At 39.3% G+C, this 18682-nt stretch overlaps 1 protein-coding gene across 4 annotated transcripts in view; it reads right to left on the bottom strand.

Moving 5' to 3' along the window:
* Positions 1–18682, bottom strand: part of EXOC6B (exocyst complex component 6B) — a 529977-nt gene that overhangs the window by 451708 nt on the left and 59587 nt on the right. For 3 of the 4 annotated variants that reach the window (XM_080685494.1, XM_080685493.1, XM_080685495.1), the window contains exons 3-5: positions 12765–12812; positions 11045–11135; positions 10890–10935 (exon numbers count right to left, since the gene is read on the bottom strand). The exons of the other annotated variant lie outside the window; for it this stretch is intronic. In XM_080685494.1, the coding sequence (XP_080541620.1) occupies positions 10890–10935; positions 11045–11135; positions 12765–12812 (185 nt within the window). The remainder of the gene's footprint in view (positions 1–10889; positions 10936–11044; positions 11136–12764; positions 12813–18682) is intronic. 4 annotated transcript variants of the gene reach the window in all.

Below are 18682 nucleotides of genomic sequence, written 5' to 3'. Positions count from 1 at the left end.
ATTATGAACAACAAATACATATCTATCAACAAGTGAACCTAAAAATCAAGTGAATTAAAAACCTGAGGAACAGAATAATCTAGTGAATATAATAGAATCAGGGGCATAGAAAGGGAGTGGACTGAAAATTCTCAGGGGGAAAGGGGTATGGGGGGTTCAGGAAGAGACTGGACAAAAATCATACACCTATGGATGAGGACAGTGTGGGGGAAGTAAGGGCAGAAGGTGGGGTGGGAACCGGGTGGAGGGGAGCTATGGGGGGAAAAAGGAAAAACAATTGTAATAATCTGAATAAAGATTTATTAAAAAAAAATATTAAGTTGAAGAAAATTTTTAACAAGTGAGGTAATCACTACATCAACATGAGAGCACATAAAGAAATTATTTTATAATCTATTTGAGTAATTCTGAAATAAATACTATGATATTAAAAAAAAAGAAAAAAAATAACGTCCCCCAAAATCCAGACACCCTTCAAGATAATATAATGTCCATTATTCAATCAAAAATTACTAGACATGATAAGAACCAAAAAAAAAAAAAAAAAAAAGACCTATAACTAGGAAAAACAAAAGCAGTCTGCAGAAAGAGATCCAAAATGCCAAAAGTGACAGAACTAGCAAAGAAGTACATGAAAACAGAGTAGAGCTATATACTTGTATTTAAAAACACAAAAAATAAGAGAAATTAAACATTTTTAAAAATGGAACTCCTAAATGTAAGGAATATATTTTCTGAAATGAAAACTTCCCCAGAATAGGAATAAAAGAAGATTACACAATGCAAAAAAAGAGAAATGAGAAATCAGTGTACTTGAAATCAGCAATAAAACTATACCATGTAAAGCACAGAGAGAAAAAAAGACATGGGGTAAAAAACAGAATAGATCCTCTGTTCCAACATAGATGTAATTTAAGTCCCAGGATAAGGATGGAAAAAGGAGAGAAAAAAATGTTTGAGAAAAACAGTATCTGAACCTTTTCCAGTTTTTCTGGAAATTAAACCCACAAATCCAAGAAGCTAAACAAAACACAAGTAGGATAAATACACACATGCATCAAAATCAAATTGCTGAAAACAAATGATAAATACAAAAGTTTTACAACAGATAGAGAAATGGCACATTAAGTATAGACAGACAAATGTAAGACTGAATCACATACCTCTCCTTAGAAAACTACATAAGCCAAAAAACAAAGAAATGACATTTTAATAACTAATTAATCTATAAACTTAGACTTCTATACCCATCAAAAATAGTTTTCAAAAGTGAAGATGAACAATAAGATATTATTTCACACCCATCAAGATGGCCATAATCAAAAGACAAACAATAATAAGTATTGACTGGGATGTGCAGAAATAGAAATCTTCACATGCTGCTGGTATATGGTCTGAAGGTAAAAAAGCACAGCTACTTTGGCAAATAATCTGGCACTTCCTGAAATTGTTAAATATAGAGTTAAAACGTGATCTAGCAATTCTATTCCCAGGTATATAACCAAGAGAAATGAAAGCATATCTCCACAAAATTAACTTATAAACAAAAATTCAAAGCAGCATTACTCAGAAAAGCCAAAAAGTGAAAATAACACAAATGTTCATCAACTGATGATAACTAAATAAAATGTAATATATCCCTATAATAAAATATTATTCAGCAATAAAAAGAAATTAAGAACTGATATATAGCCCTGACCGGTGTGGCTCAGTGGATAGAGCGTCGGCCTGCAGACTCAAGGGTCCCGGGTTCGATTCCGGGGAAGGGTATGTACCTTGGTTGCGGGCACATCCCCAGTGGGGGGTGTGCAGGAGGCAGCTGATGGATGTTTCTCTCTCATCGATGTTTCTAACTCTCTAGCCCTATCCCTTCCTCTCTGTAAAAAATCAATAAAATATATTTAAAAAAAAAAAAAAAAAAGAACTGATATACAGTACAACATGAATGAATCTTGAAAACATTATGTTAAATGAAAGAAGCCAATCACAAAGAACCACATATTGTATTATTCCATTTACTAAAAGCCTGGTGCACAAAATTTGTGCACAGGGGAAAGGGGTGTCCCTCAGCCTGGCCTGATCCCTCTCGCAGTCCAGGACCCCTCGCTCCTTACCGCCCACCTGCTTACTGCTCCTTACCACTCGGCTCACTGCTCCTTAGCACTGCCACAGAGGCGGGAGAGGCTCCTGCCACCGCTGCTGCACTCGCCAGCCTTGAGCCCGCTTCTGGCTGAGCAGCACTCCTCCTGTGGGAGCATACTGACAAGCAGGGGGCAGCTCCTGCGTTGAGCGTCTGCCCCCTGGTGGTCAGTGCACATCATAGCAACCGGTTGTTCTGGTCATTCCACCGTAATGGTCACTTAGGCTTTTATTATATAGATACTAAATTCCAGAATAGGTAAATCTATAGAGAAAGAAAGTAAATTAGTGGTTTCCCACAGCTGGCCAGGAAAGACAGGGACCAGAAGAGGATTGGGTACTGACGGCTAAGAAACTCAAAGTTTCTTTTGGAAAGAATAAGAACATTGTAAAATTGACAGTGGTGATTGTTGCACAACTTTGTGAATACACTAAAAAACCACTGAATTGTACATTTTAAATGAATGAATTAAATGGTATGTGAATTATATCTCAAAAAACCTGATAAAATATTTTAGACAAAAAAAAAACTTTAAAGAGACAATATAAAAATTAAACAAAAAGAAAGCAGCAATGATTACATTAATACATATATTTCAGAAAAAGAAATATTACCCAGAATACAGAGGAACCCTCCATAATAAAAAAAAAAAATGGGATAGTTCATCAGGAAGATGTAACAAATGCTAAATGTGTATGCACCAAATAAGAGAGAGTCAAAGTTCACATAGAACAGAAAAGAAGACATATGCAAATCCACAATCATAATAGGCAATTTCAATACTCCTCTGTCAACAATTGACAAATACAAAATTATTAGGATATAGAAAATTTGAACAACGCTATCAACCAAGTGTATCAAAATGACAGTTAAAAGATGCTCCAATCGGCCAAAACCGGTTTGGCTCAGTGGATAGAGCGTCGGCCTGCAGACTGAAGGGTCCCGGGTTCAATTCCGGTCAAGGGCATGTACCTTGGTTGCGGGCACATCCCCAGTGGGAGGTGTGCAGGAGGCAGCTGATCGATGTTTCTCTCTCATCGATGTTTCTAGCTCTCTATCCCTCTCCCTTCCTCTCTGTAAAATATCAATAAAATATATTTAAAAAAAAAAAAAAAAAAGATGCTCCAATCGCCCTAGCCGGTTTGGCTCAGTGGACAGAGCATCGGCCTGCAGACTGAAGGGTCCCAGGTTCGATTCTGGTCAAGGGCACATGCCCAGTGTTGCTGGTTCAATCCCCAGTAGGGGACATGCAGGATCATTGATGTTTCTATCTCTCTCCCTCTCCCTTTCTCTCTGAAATCAACAAAAATCTATTTTCAAAAAAAATGCTCTACTTGCCGAAACTGGTTTGGCTCAGTGGATAGAGCGTCGGCCTGTGGACTGAAGGGTCCCGGGTTCAATTCCGGTCAAGGGCATGTACCTTGTTGCGGGCACATCCCCAGTGGGTGTGCAGGAGGCAGCTGATCGATGTTTCTCTCTCATCAATGTTTCTAGCTCTCTATCCCTCTCCCTTCCTCCCTGTAAAATATCAATAAAATATATTTTTTTAAATGCTCTACTCAACAAGAGAATATACATTATTTTGAAGTGTACATGGTATTTTCACCAAAATAGACCATATGATAGGTGTAAAACAAGTCTCAACAAACATAAAAGGTTGAAACCATATTTTTTTTACATTTGTGAACACAATGAACTGAAATTACAAATAAATTTTAAAAATTTTGAAAAACTCCCCCAATATTTGGAACTTAACTATTTCATTTCTAAATAATTAGTGAATTTAATTTTTAAAATCACCAGAGAAATTAGGAAATATTTAGGAAAAGAATCATAAAACATGTAAGCTTCAGTTAAAGCATGACTTGGAGAAAAATGTACAGTTTTAAATGGCAACATTAGAAGAGAAAGAACCAAAATCAGTGCTCTAGGCCTCCACATTATAAAGCTAGCAAAAGAGCAAATTAAACCCCACGTAGGCAGGAGGAAGGAAATACTAAAGTTAATAGCAGAGACCGATAGAATAGACAACGGGGGGGGGGGGATCAATAAAGCCTAAAGGTACTTTTTGAAAAAAAATAATAAAAGTGATAAATCTCTAACTAGAATAATCAAAAAGACAGAAACAAAGAGAGGCAAAAAACAAATAGGTCCTAGACTTAACAGGGTGATCACTTCATAAGGTATATGTCTAATCACTTTATTAGACACCTGAAATTAATACTGTGTATCAACTAAAATTGAAAAATAAATTTAAAAAAGAGAGAGACAGAGAAGATATAAATTGTCAACATAAAACATAAGCAATGAAAGAGAAAGTATCACTATAGAGAGCATGCACATCCTATCTAATAAAAAGGGTAATATGCAAATTAACCATCACTCCATCACAAAGGTGGCGGCGCCCCTGGCCATCTCAGCCCCGCTGGAGTCCCCCAGTCCCAGGGGGGCGGCCGCTGAGAGCGGGCAGCATGAGCCACCTGGCAGAATGCTTGCTTCATCGCCGTGGCAACAAGGCAAGCGTTCCAGGGCCGGCCACAGATGGGCCTCTGGCCAGGCCGGGCTGTGGAACGCTTGCATAAGAAGAGAAGGAACCGGCGAGCTGAGCAGAGTCAAGTGGCCCCCAACTCCTGGGCAAGGTCAAGTCCGGGCGGCCAGAGGGTGGAGGGGGTGGAGGATAATATGACAGGAGGGGCTGGTGGCAGAGGCACAGGGGTGAAAGCCAGCCGAGAAAGAGGAAGGAAGCCCTTTATCAGAGTTCCTGAGAACAGGGAAGGAAGTCGTTTGCATTTCCCAGCTGTGGATGGGCCTCTGGCCAGGCCGGGGCATGGAACACTTGCGTCGTTGCCCCAGTGATGAGGCAAGCATTCTGCGCCTGGCCTCGGATGGGCCTCTGTGCCACGGAGAGCCTCTGGGCAGTGGGGGCGGAGCAGCCAGGCCCCGCAGAGAGCTACTGGCGCATGGATTCGTGTGCAGGGCTACTAGTGTTAAAATAAGAGAATATTATGAACAATTTTTACTAATCAATTCAACAGCTTGGGTGACATGGACAAACTACTAAACAACACAAATAAGCATAATTTACTGGAAAAAAATGCAAACAGTTCAATACTGATTTTTTATTATTAAATTTGTAGTTGAAAACCTTCTCACCAAAAACAAACAAATCTCCTTGTCCACATGCCTTCACTGGTGGATTCAACCGAATATTTAAGGAACACAATGTGAACACTACACAAATTCTTCCAGAAAAATCAAAGATGGAATACTTCCCAACTCATTCTATGAGGGCAGCATTAATCTGATATGAAAATCAGACAAAGATGATACAAAAAAAAGAAAAATATAAATATTCCTTATGAACATAGATGCAAAAATCCTCAAAAAATTTTAGCAAATCATATACCATGTCCAAATGGAAATTATTCCACAAATGCCAAGCTTGGTTTAACATTCAATAATTAATCAATATAATTCATCATATAAATAAATTATTTTTATATATATGAAATCTCCATCTCAATTGACACAGAAAAAGCATTTGACAAAAAAAGTTTTCATTCCTAATAGAAACTTTCAACAACCAAAAACAGAAGGGAACTGTCTCAATCATATGAATGGCATGTACAAAAAAACTGTAACATGTTACTTAATGGTGAAATGCTTTCCCTCCTAAGATCAGGAACAGGACAAAAATATCTTCTATTCAACACTGCACTACAGGTGCTATCCAACTCAGTAAGACAAGAAAAACAAACATAAGGACAAAGACCTCCCCAAAAAATTTTTCATTACAAAGGGAAAAAAGTATAACATTACAATGGAAAAGTCTGTCAGTCACCATCTAAATAAAGTAACCAAAGTGAATATAATCAGTGATAGGACAAATCAAATTTTCTGCCACCTGGTAGAATGCAATGAGATCACAGTACCACTTTTATGATATTCTAGCCAAAGACACATAACATGAATCGAATCATTAGGAATAATCAGACAAACCCAAATTGAGAGGCATTCTACATAATAAACTAGTGGCCTGGTGCACAAAATTCGTGCACAGAGCGGGGGTTCCCTCAGCCAAGCCTGCACCCTCTCTAATTGGGGACCCCGTAGGGCAGCCGTGGGCAAACTACGGCCCGTGGGCCGGATCCGGCCCGTTTGGCTGTTCTATCCAGCCCGCGGAGCCAAAAGAGCGGAGGGTTCTCTTGCTCTCTGCTCCGCTCCTTTACTTTGAATTTATATTAGTTCACACAAACACTCCATCCATGCTTTTGTTCCGGCCCTCCGGTACAGTTTAAGAACCCATTGTGGCCCTCGAGTCAAAAAGTTTGCCCACCCCTGCCATAGGGGATGTCCGACTGCCGGTTTAGGCCCGATCCCTGTGGGACTGCTGGCTCCTAACCGCTTACCTGCCTGTCTGCCTGATCGCCCCAAACTGCCTCTGCCTGCCTGCCTGATTGCCCCTAACCCCTCTGCCTGCCTGACTGATTGCCCCAACCTCTCTGCCTGCCTCCCTGATCACCCCTAACTGCCTCTGCCTGCCTGCCTCATCGCTCCTAACTTCCCTCCCCTGCCAGCCTGATCTCGCCCCCAACTGCTCTCCCCTGCCGGCCTGATCTTGCCCCCAACTGCCTCTGCCTGTCTGATCACCCCCAACTGCCTTACCTTGATGGCCTGGTTGCCCCCAATTGCCCTCCCCTGCCTGCCTGATCTCGCCCCCAACAGCCCTCCCGTGCCAGCCTGATCTTGCCCCCAACTGCCCTCCCCTGCCGGCCTAATTGCCCCTAACTGCCTCTGCCTGCCTGATCACCCCTAACTGCCCTCCCCTGCTGGCATGATCTCACCCCCAACTGCCCTCGCCTGCTGGCCAATTTGGTTCTGGTTGGTCAGTTTCTATGCCAGTCAGCGTCAAAAGTTCCGACTCCTAGGTAACCATTGGCTCCTCGCACTTCACCCAGATTTGGTTCTGATTGGTCAGTTTCTATGCCAGTCAGCATCTCCAGGCCTATCTCTGGGCCTGATCAGAGAGGCGGGACTGATTAGCAGCCCCTGCAGAGGCCAGGAGAGAAACAGAGGCACGGCTGCTGGCAAAGCCCAGAGAGAAAGAGAGGCAACAGCTGATCAACAGCTGCCATGGAGGCTGCAGATCAGACCCTGCCTCTCCCTTCAGGTCTCTCTCCAGGCCTGATCCACAGCCCCCTTGGCAGTCAGTGCTGGGTCACCGTGCCCGCACCAGCAGCAGTCAGTGCTGGGTCACCACAGCAACCCAGCACTGACTGCAGGACTGACTTCCAGTGTTCAGTCGAGACTTCGGTCATTTTGGACATTAAGGACCCTGTGTTTTTATATATTAGGATGGCCTGTAATCTTCAAAAGTAACAAGGTCATGAAAATCAAGGAAAGACTAAGGATAGCTCCAGATTGAAGACTACTTAAGAGACATGAGCAGTACATGTAGTTCATAATTTAAACTAGATTATTTTGCTATAAAGAACATGATTAAATTTGAATCAAGTATGAGCATTAGATGCTACTAATCTATCAATGTTTATTTCTATTCTCTGTTGCATTGTGCCTGCATAGAACCCCAGATCCACTGAATCAAAATCTACCTATAACAAATCCCCATGTGACTTGTACACATAGCAACATTTGAAGAGCACTGTTCTCAGGAAACCTTGAATGTAAGCCCAAAGAGACATGAACACGGGTATTTACTACACCATTGTCTGCATAGCAAATAATTGCAAACATAACAAATGACTCTCATAGTATCAGTCAGGTCAGTTATCCTATAGTAACAACAATCCCAAAAATCTCAGTAGCTTAAAACAAAGATTTATAACTTACTCATGTTATACACCCATAACAGGTTGGCAGGGAAGACCTGCTCATTACAAATATGAACTCAAACACTATCTTTTAAAGCTACCATTTGTCATGACCAGTGGAAAATAAAACTCTGGAGGGACTTACACTGGAAATTAATTGCTAAACCCATAAGTAACACTCATCACTTCTGCTCACATCTTATCAGCCAGAAAGCTACACAGCCCAAGCAAGCCCAAGAAAATATAATCCTACTATGTGCCAAGAGAAGAATCAGCTAGAGATATTGGTGAACAGCACGTTCTGACAGCCACTAGAACTATAAGAGGAGATGTGAATTATTCATATAATAGACCAATACAGAGCATTTGGACCTGGAGAGTATTATGCTAAGCGAAATAAGCCAGTCAGAAAAAGATAGTATCACATGATCTCACTCATATGAAGAATCTAATGAACAAAATAGATCCAGAGACATAGAAACATGGAACAGACTGACAAATTTCAAAGGGAAGGTGGGGGGGAGGGGGGAGATAAAAAGGGGGAGAACGTGGGAGTGATTAACCTGGGAACTTATATGCATGTATGGACATAGACAATAGAGTGGCGAAGGACTGGGAGGGACAGTGTGGGGTAAAGGGAGTCAATGGGGGGAAAAAAGGAGGGGACATCTGTAATACTTTCAATAATAAAGAAAAAAAAATAAAGTGAAATTGACCTATATAAATAAAGAAAATCAGTCCTCTACTAGTATGTAAGCCCCATAAGAGCAGATATTTTTGTTTGTTTTGGTCAGAGCTGTATCCCCAGCATCACGAGCAATGCTTACTTTAGGTACTCAATTCAATTTTTTTGAATGAATGAATAAGTGAATCTAAAAAAAAAAAAAATGAGAATTGAGACCCAGTCATGCAAATATTTTTTAAAATATAAAATAATACAATGATTTATAGATATTAAAAACATGGACCAAAAGGACACTCATCAAATTCATGATAGTTATGATACTGGTTTCCTCAGGGGAGTAGGGAAAGGAATAGGACAAAGGAAGGGGACATAAGTTTTATCTGTAATTTTTTTAAATGATATACTTTACTTCTTTTTGTCCATATGTTTATATATATTTATATATATAAATCAAAACAGGAAAACTTAATATTTGTTCATTCAGAGAAAACACAAGGATATTTTACTCTTTGTAATTTTAAAAATTTATAAAAAGATTGTCAGGAAAATCATACTACTTTCATAGCTCATATTGTTCTACCTATGTTCACGTATATGAATATGTCCTCCTGGAGAAAAGAATAGAGTCTGGGAAACAATCCTAAGAAATTAAAAAAAATTTGATGCCTCATGAAATTCTTGAGAATGTAGAATCTTTATTCACAATATTTCTATTCTTATCTCAATATTAAATACATTTTAATTTCATACCTTTTCCCTCAAAACCTGGGTAAAATTAACATTCCAAGAAGATGTGTCCTATATATCCTGCAGCTTCACATACCCCCATGATACTGCATGGTACCCCAAGGCAGAGAGGGTGGGATGCTTAACTCTAGTTTGGAAAGAAGAGCCAAAAAGTCACAATAGAATATCCTCTGGAATAAACAGAACAACACACAGGAGAGAAATCCTCTGAACTTAACCTTGTTACGATTAATTTTATGTGTCAACTGGGACAGACCACAGTATTCAGATATTTGGTCAAATATTATTCCAGATATTTCTATAAAGGTTATGTTTTAGATGAGATTATTAACATTTAAATCAATAGACTTTGAATAAAGAAACTTACTCTCCATAATGTAGGTGGGCTTCGTTCAGTTGAAGGCTTTAATACAAAAAAGACTGTCCTCCCCTGAGGAAGAGGGAATTCCGCCAGCACACTGCCTTCAGACTCAGTATATACTTACACTTCCCTGATATTCTAGCCCAGTGGTTCCCAACATGGGGCACACGCCCCACAGGGGGGCAATTTGACTTCTAAGGGGGGCCAATTCGAGAATGAGTTATTAACAGTGATTTTTTGCATTTCTTATGGTTCTAGGGGCCTCATATATAGTATATAAATATATATTGTGACATATCTATGCATTTCAGTTCTCTATTATATATTATGAAACTTTACTTGCTATATTTTCATATTCATTTTTTTAACAATTTCTTAGTGATTTTGTTCCTCAGTATTTCAACTGTCCTTTTTGTTCTTTTATTTTTCTCTTTCATGAATGCCATGTTCTTTGGAAGCTTATTTAGACCAAGTTAATGGCCTTTTAGCCTTCCTCCACGTGAATAGGAGTTCACTTTTTGAATAATAAAAATTATATGTCACAGGGGGGGGGGCATCAGGATTTTAGAGATTCTTAGGTGGGGCATGGCCAAAAAAAGGTTGGGAATCATTGCTAGCCTATCAGCCTACTCTGCAGATTTTAGACTTTCCAACCTCCATAGTCATGTGAACCAATTCCTTCAAGTGGCCTCTCGTTCTCTCTATGTACACACACACACACACACACACACACACACACACACACACTATTGGCTCTGTTACAATGGAGAACCCCTGCACCAGAACCAGTAAGTATTCATTCTACTACAATACTAAACAAAAGCATGTTTCTCAAACCAACTATCACTAAAACAGTTATAGGTTTTTCCCCTGGAAGACTGCGACTTCTAAACTCAAACTGAGTAGTGTTTCTTATTAAACATAATACATGACAAAATAAATCAGCATAACACTAGTATATGTAAATAAATCTTATGATAAATCAATAGATATACAAATGTCTAGAGAAGATGTTATATCAACTTTATTTTTAAAAGGTTATGCGAAATATATACTTTGAAAGTATTCTAAATAACATAAATTTTAGGTGGCAAAAGATATTCAATTAAAAAAAAAAAACCTTACCTTTTAGTTTTCATCTGGTCCCTCAGTTTGCTATACATCTCCAGAACTTGAAAGAGAAGGGGGGAAAGCACACAATCATTATTTAGAGAAAGTGAAACACTAATTAAAGCTAAAGGAATTGCATCAAGAATCCTACTTTATTTCTAGTTCCTCACCTGGAAGACACAGCATTAATTTATCAACAGTGGCAGAAATATTTCTCTGTTGTAGTCGACACTGCTTCAGCTCTTCCATTGCTATTACCAGCTTGGCAAGAGGGGAAAAAACTGAATTATGCCAATAGCTGTAAATAAAAAGCTTTCAGTCACATTTTTCCACCCTGTGTTCAATTCATCAGAAAATCCCAGGCAGTTTCATAGTAAGACCTGCCAAGTAACTAAGGAACTATCTTTCTCAACCAGTAAAACATTCCTGTGTGGTTTCCTACTTTCTCCTCAAGATACAAGGAAAGGCTAGGTAAAATGAAATCCTAAAATTCAGAGGCTATTCAAGGGGAAACAAAAAAATGTTCAGATTTTCTCAAACCCTTTTCAGATTCTTCATGGTTTATGGTTTCATCTTCTGAGAAGATCCTATATTTCTTATTTCTTCCATCGTTGCTAGAGTACTAGAGAAAAGTAACCCTTCCTATACAACTTCAAATAAGTCTTGAAAATAATCTCAACTAATTCTCTATTTCAATAAATAAACCACACACTTAGAAGTTGGGCTTTTCCAAAAATTCCAGTTTAGTGAAGAGTAACTCACTTTTTTATCCAAAGCTGTTTTAAAGGCTTTGGTGTAATGTCAGACCACAATAAAAGTAGAAGAAATTACTCTCTGGGAAATTTAAAATATGTGTCAAACTTTCAAAAAGTACTAATCTATCTAAATAGCATCTTGTAGTATACCCATATCCATAACTTAAAATGTTATCTGCTTAGATACCACGCAAAAAAGAACAAGAGAAAATGGCCCTGAGTAAGTTACGATCAAGAGCTAATCTTCAACATTATTGGAAGTTAACAATAAATATTAGACAATAAGAAAGGTACATAATACAAAGAACAGAAATGGACTACATGCAAATCAGAGAGTTTTAGTCCCAGCCTTCCCATTTACTATATAAACTTTAGCAAATCATCTGTTTTAATTCCTCATCAATAAAATAGTGATAACTGTCCTGACTTTGTCCTAAGTCTGCGATGAAGATCAAGTGAGAAAATGGATATAAAATAATCTTGTAAACTGTGATGATTTAATTGATGAGTATATTAATTAAATCTTTTAACAAGTGTTTATGGAGCACCCACTTTGTTCCAGTCAGTATTAAGACAGGTAGAGGGGATATAGCAATATATAAAACAAACAAAAATTCCTGACCTCATGCAGTTTAATTTCTAATGAAAGAAGACAGACCAAAAGGAAAAAAAAAAAAAACCCACAAATATATAAGTAAAAATATATAACATCAGAGCACGATAGATGTAATGGAGAAAAATAAAGCAAGAAAGGTAAAAGGAATACTGGGGGCTGAGAGGGAAACTGCAATTTCAAATAAGGTGGCTGGAAAATGCCTCATTACAAAACAGAAAGGTGTGAAGTGAATAAATATTGGGCAAAGAGCATTCCAGGCAGAGGGAACAGCACTGTTCTTATGATGACTACCCAAGTGACTTAAAAACACAGCTAAGAAATGCTACATCCTCTCTCATTAAGCTTTCTAGTGGTTGCAATCATTTAATTCAGATAAACATTAGCAGCAGCAACAATAATATCCAAATTCCGCCAATATACTGCTTATGGTCTTACAAGCGACTAAGTCAAGAACATAATCATTAAAAGAGAATGACAGAGAACAGAAAAGGTTTTTTTCAAAAGGTAAACTGGCCTTACTTCCTTTCCCTCATGTTGTAGTTTTCTATTAGTATCCGTCACTTGATTCTGTGGAGAGAAGACAATTTAAACTCATAAAAACAAACATTTAGGCAACAGTTGGATAAGATCAAAATTTACAATGAAAAGACTAAGTGAGAATAAATATTCAGGTAGCTTCAGTATTCCACCACATTTGGGTTTAATGGCATCCTCTTGGTTGAAATTTTATCAACTTTTCTACTAAATGTTGCATAGCCTCTTCAAAAATGAAAAGAAAATTTAAAAAAGAAAAGAAAAATTTACTAAGAGTTATGTTCCATTTTGAATATTCCAAACAATACTGTAACAACTAAACATCGTACTTGAATTTTGAAAAAAAAAAAAAAAGAAAGTAGAAAAAATAACCCAAAATAACACAAAATCTTACCATCTCTACTTTGTGCAAAAAGAACAAATTTTATCATAGATATCCCTCACTTCACTAATGTGTTCCTGGAAGTTAAATTGACCTTTTTAACTCAGGCCAAATTTACCCTATTTATTATCCTAACTTTAAAAAATATTTTAACTTAATTCTTTTTGTATCATTAATTGTTGACAGGCCCTAATGCTTCCATATTCCCATTTTTCTAAATTAATCTCTCCATCAGGTAGTCAACACAATGTGAACAAGCCTTAAAATTATCTAGAGTTCATAATTTAAAGGAATTGGAACCACTTTTGGGGATATCTACTTTTGAAGACTCAAGTGATATAAAAATATATAAGTACATCGAATAGTAATTTCCTCACCATCTCAGACATTATCAAAACATGAGCAATATTAACTTCTAAAGCTTTCTTTGATAAAGGCTCTCTACCCTTCCACCAGTCACTGCCACTACTTATACTTTTAAGGTATTCCCTTAACCCAGCATTTCCTATTATGTTCCTTAGAAACACCAAGAAATGTTAGTTATCAGGTACTCTGTATTCGCATACAGAGGTGCACACACGCACATACACACACAAACACACATACATACACAATATGTATGGGAAATACCACTGAACAGATGAGTTTATTGAGGATTTCTTGAAGCCTTTAATTTAGTACATGCACTGTGAATGCCCAAGAAGGGGATATCATACAGAGTCTTTTCCAAAGTTATTTAGCATAACACCCTTTTATTGAGGATCATATCAAGAAACTAGTTTTTCAGTAACATGCTTTTGAAAACATTGCCCTAAATTATACCTGGACTATCATTTTCAGAGCAGATTACCATATGCACCCCCTTTCAAAGACAAAATGAACTCTGACCTCCTACAGAAAGTCTTTATAAAGTATCAAACAGAAGCAAGAAATCCTCAAATTCCCTCTTGATTATTTATTTAATAGCACCACATGAGAAACACTTAGTTTTATTGGCGTGTGAGTTCAACATGAACTAAGAATGTGATGTTGGGGGGGGCGGGTAAGAGATTAACCAAAGGACTTTTATGCATGCATGTAAGCATAACCCATGGACACAGACAGCAGTGGGGTGAGGTTATGTGCTAGGAGGTGGGAATGGCCGGGGAGAGGTCAATGGGGGAAAAAGGAGATATACGTAATACTTAAAACAATAGAGAATTTAAATTAAAAAAAAAAAAGACAGAGAGTGGGATGTAGCCATCCAAATGCTTTAAGACTACATTAATAAACATGTTGTCTAAAACAGGGGTCAGCAAATTGTTTTTGTAAAGGGCCAGGTAGATAGTCTCTGTTGCAACAACTCAGCTCTGCCATTGTAGCAAGAATGCAGCCAAAAACGTAAGTGAATGGGCATTGCTATGTTCCAATAACTTTAATTACAAAAATAGGAGGCAAGCTGGATTTGGCCTGCAAGATACAGTTTGCTGATCTTTGGTCTACAATAAATGAGACTGTAAGTCTTTAAAATCACACTATGAGAATTATATTCAGATGCCATGTTTTAGGAAAGTCATTGGCAAACTGAAGCATGATTAGACGTGATTATGTTTGAAGAGGGAGTCAAAGCTACCCACATGAAAAATAGAGAAAGGAATTTTTAGCTGAAATGTTACCAGTGCCCAAGATTCTTTCGTTCTCTCAGGATAGAAATGAAAGGAGATCACCAGAGACCAGGGCCTAGCAGCCGTGGGCAAACTACTGCCCGCGGGCCGGATCCAGCCCGTTCGGCTGTTCTATCCGGCCCGTTCGGCTGTTCTATCTGGTTCTCTTGGTCTCCCCTCCACTCCTTTACTTTAAATTTACATTAGTTCACACAAACACTCCATCCATGCTTTTGTTCCGGCCCTCCGGTCCAGTTTAAGAACCCATTGTGGTCCTCGAGTCAAAAAGTTTGCCCACCCCTGGAGTGCATTGGCCGGAATCAAACCCAGGTGTCCTACATGACAGAGGAGATTTCTACCATTTAACCAACCTGGGTTCTTGGGAACTCCCAACACAGAAATCTAGAGAGTTTACCACATAAGTAGGGCTCATTATATATAGCTCGAGCACCCAGGGAAGCAACATTTAAAGGGAGAAAAAGAAATGCTGCTCCCTAAACAAAAGCCAGAGAACAGTTTTAAAGAAGTGGAGATGGGAAAGATGATGTCTAAGTATGACGTCTAAGTATATAGGGGCGGAGACACTTAGGCACTTTGGCAGTATAACTACATGCTTCTTCATGCATGCTTTCATGTTTCATTAGCATGTTAAATCTCCACACAGGGGGGGGTGTTTTTACTATTATAATGAGCATAAGGTCTCGCAATCGATTTTTCAGGGGCTTAACTGTACTAGTATATCCATTAGGGTCAAGAAAATCTCTGCTGGGGAAAGCCATACCTGGCACTAATTAGGTACAGAGTTTGAGGAGCAACTGATTGAAATTCCAAACTTTTCTAGGAGAGACTCAGCCTGTCTCACAAAGAGGGGGAAATATTCTTTTGGAGACACTATATGCTAAACCTGGGCACTATACAGTATACTCCATACCTGAACAGCAGGTATGGAGTATACTGTATACTCCATAGCAGGTATGGAGTATACTGTATACTCCATACCTGTCCTTCAAACATCTCAAGAGCCATCAGAAAAAAGGTGTTAGCCTAAAAATAGTGCTTAGTACTCAAACCAGTAAATGGATGTTACTAGAAAATAGGATAAATATTAAGTCAGTGCAAGAAAAAGCTTTTAAGCAATGTGAATAAAAATGGGGTAGGATGCCCTGAATGGCAGTGTTATCCCTTCAGAGCAGTTATTCGAGAATAATTCAATTATTTTTTACTCTAAACTGGACATCTCATAAAATTCAGCCTTCCATAAATATTACTAAACAGCATCATTGACTCTGCTAGAATAGCTTGTTTACCATATAAAGACAACATTTCTGATTTTTTCCCTTAAACTCATTACAAGAAATACATTTTATACTGCAGCCCAGTACACAAGTATAGGAAATACACACACACATACACACACAACTGAAGCAAAATTTTCAAGAAGCTTTGTTTACCTTTACTGCATGTAATACACTTTATTTTCTAGTCTAGTCTAGTCTATTTCATATCAATTCTTGTTAAGAATATTGATCACAGTCCACTAATTGATTTCATGCAAACCAGATACTAAAACGTATCCATAATAGCCTAACAATGCTTCTGATAAGAAATTACTATTTCAATACTATCCTATATAATAAAAGGCTAATATGCAAATTGTCCCCTCGACCAGTAGCTTGACCAGGAGTTCAACCAGGAGTTCGACCAAGGGGCGGGGCCGGCCGGCCAACCACCCTCAGTCCCTTCCCCCGGCCAGTCCGGCACGATCAGCAAGATCAGCCTGATCGGGGTGGGCAGGCCAGACCCCACCCATGCACGAATTTGTGCACCAGGCCTCTAGTTTTAACATAACAAAGAAAAGTAACTATAATGCCCCTCTAGGATACAACTTCTCAAGATTCATAATACACAAATACACACAATCAGACACACACACATGCTGTGAATCAAAAGAAATAGTAGGCTTTCTAGAGAATAGTTTCTTTTCATTGTTATGTTAAAATAGTATTGAACAGTTAATGCTTAACCTTTTCCATTTTCTAAACTCTTTTCTAGAGTTCAAGAACCTCTAAATTTCATAGGTTCTTAACCCTAGTTGAATGGATCCCCCTAGAGCAGAGCCACAAGGTATACTACTAAACTTTAATCCCCCCAATTCTTAGAATGAGTGAGTGGAGCCTGAGCAGCAAAATACCTGAACTGGTAGTCCCCAATTCTTGTCTCCCCTCAAGGAGATCTTGAATGATTTAAAGGAATTTGCAACTTGAAGAAAAAGATGAGTATCAGCCAGCAAGTGATATCAGCAATTGGTGAGAATTATAGGCAATATTCTGTTGCTACCTGCCTACACTTGACTATTTCAGTAACTGAAGACAGAATATCCTGGCACCCAGCATGAATGAGGGGCACAAAAAATGGAGGGAGATGTTTGGAATATAAGTGTTCCAGGAGCATAAAAAAGAACAGGCCAAGGTGAGGGTGGGAAGCTGGGATGGCTGAGTAAGAAGTTTGACAGCTTCATATCCATTTAGGTCAGATTTTGCTGTCAAATTGGCTTTTAAATCACAGTAGCTTTAAAATATAATTTTCAACATCCAATAGTCCACTTTCCCCCTCAATGAAATTGTTTATCTGCTTTTCTTACCAATGTATTATTTTATACTAGAAGCCCAATGCATGAAGATTCATGCTAGAATGGGCTTTCCTTTCCCTGGCTGCCAACACCGCCTTTCCACTCTGGCTCAGCCCCTTTCAACTCAGGCCCTGGAGCCGACTCTTTCCTCTCCAGGAGCCGCCTCTTTCCGCTCTGGCCCTGCCTTCCCACACTGCCCAGAGGCCCTGAGAGACCGGGGGTGGGGCAGGACACAGGCGTTCTGCCCCCGTCACTCGGCGCCTGTATATGCAAATTAGCCTCCATCTTTGTTGGGTTAATTTGCATATCACTCCTAATTGGCTGGTGGTGTAGCGGAGGTAAGGTCAATTTACATGTTTGTCTATTATTAGGTAAGACTATAGGCCCAGTGCATGAAATTTGTGAACCTGGGCGGGGTGTCCCCCAGCCCAGCCTGCACCCTCTCACAATCTGAGAGCCCTCGGGGGATGTCTGACTAATGGCTTAGGCCTGCTCCCCACAGTCAGACATCCTTAACACTACTGTGGCGGCCAGGAGCCTCTGCCTCAGCCCCCGCCACCGCCGTGGCTGCCTCTGCCTCGGTGCGGTGGCCAGGGGCCTCTGCCTTAGCCCCCACCACTGTGGCATTGTCCGGAAGGACATCCAGAAGGATGTCCAGACTAATTAGTATATTATGCTTTTATTATTATAGATGATTTTACACTCACTGTCAAGTTTCCTATAATCCAGGAATATCCTTTGGGGACTTTAATTCAAATTCTAATAAGACCAAAATAAAAACAAAAAACAAATAAAGAAATTAGAAGTATAAAAATTGGAAAGAAGGAAATAAAACTCTTATTACTTGCAGATCATATGAGTTAGTTTACATAGAAAACTCAAAAAATGTACATATAAATTATTAAAAACTAGAGGCCCAGTGCATGAATTCATGCACCAGGGGGGTGCCTCGGCCTGGCCTGCAGGATTGGGCCGAAACTGGCTCTCTAACATCCCCAGAAGGGTCCCAGATTGCGTGAGGGCACAGGCCAGGACGAGGGACCCCACAGTGCACTATTAGAGCTGGGGAGGGACGTGGGAGGTTGGCCAGCCAGGGAGGGACTGCGGGAGGGCTCCAGGGCATGTCCAGCCCATCTCGCTCAGTCCTGATCAGCCAGACCCCAGCAGCAAGCTAACCTACCTGTTGGAGCTTCTGCCCCCTGGTGGTCAGTGCATGTCATAGCGAGCAGTTGAGCAGCCTTAGCATATT

Source organism: Plecotus auritus (assembly GCF_963455305.1).
Source record: "Plecotus auritus genome assembly, chromosome: 8".
NCBI classification, from domain to species: domain Eukaryota; kingdom Metazoa; phylum Chordata; class Mammalia; order Chiroptera; family Vespertilionidae; genus Plecotus; species Plecotus auritus.
Note: the sequence above shows the minus strand (reverse complement) of the source record. Positions and strands in the feature narration are given on the sequence as shown.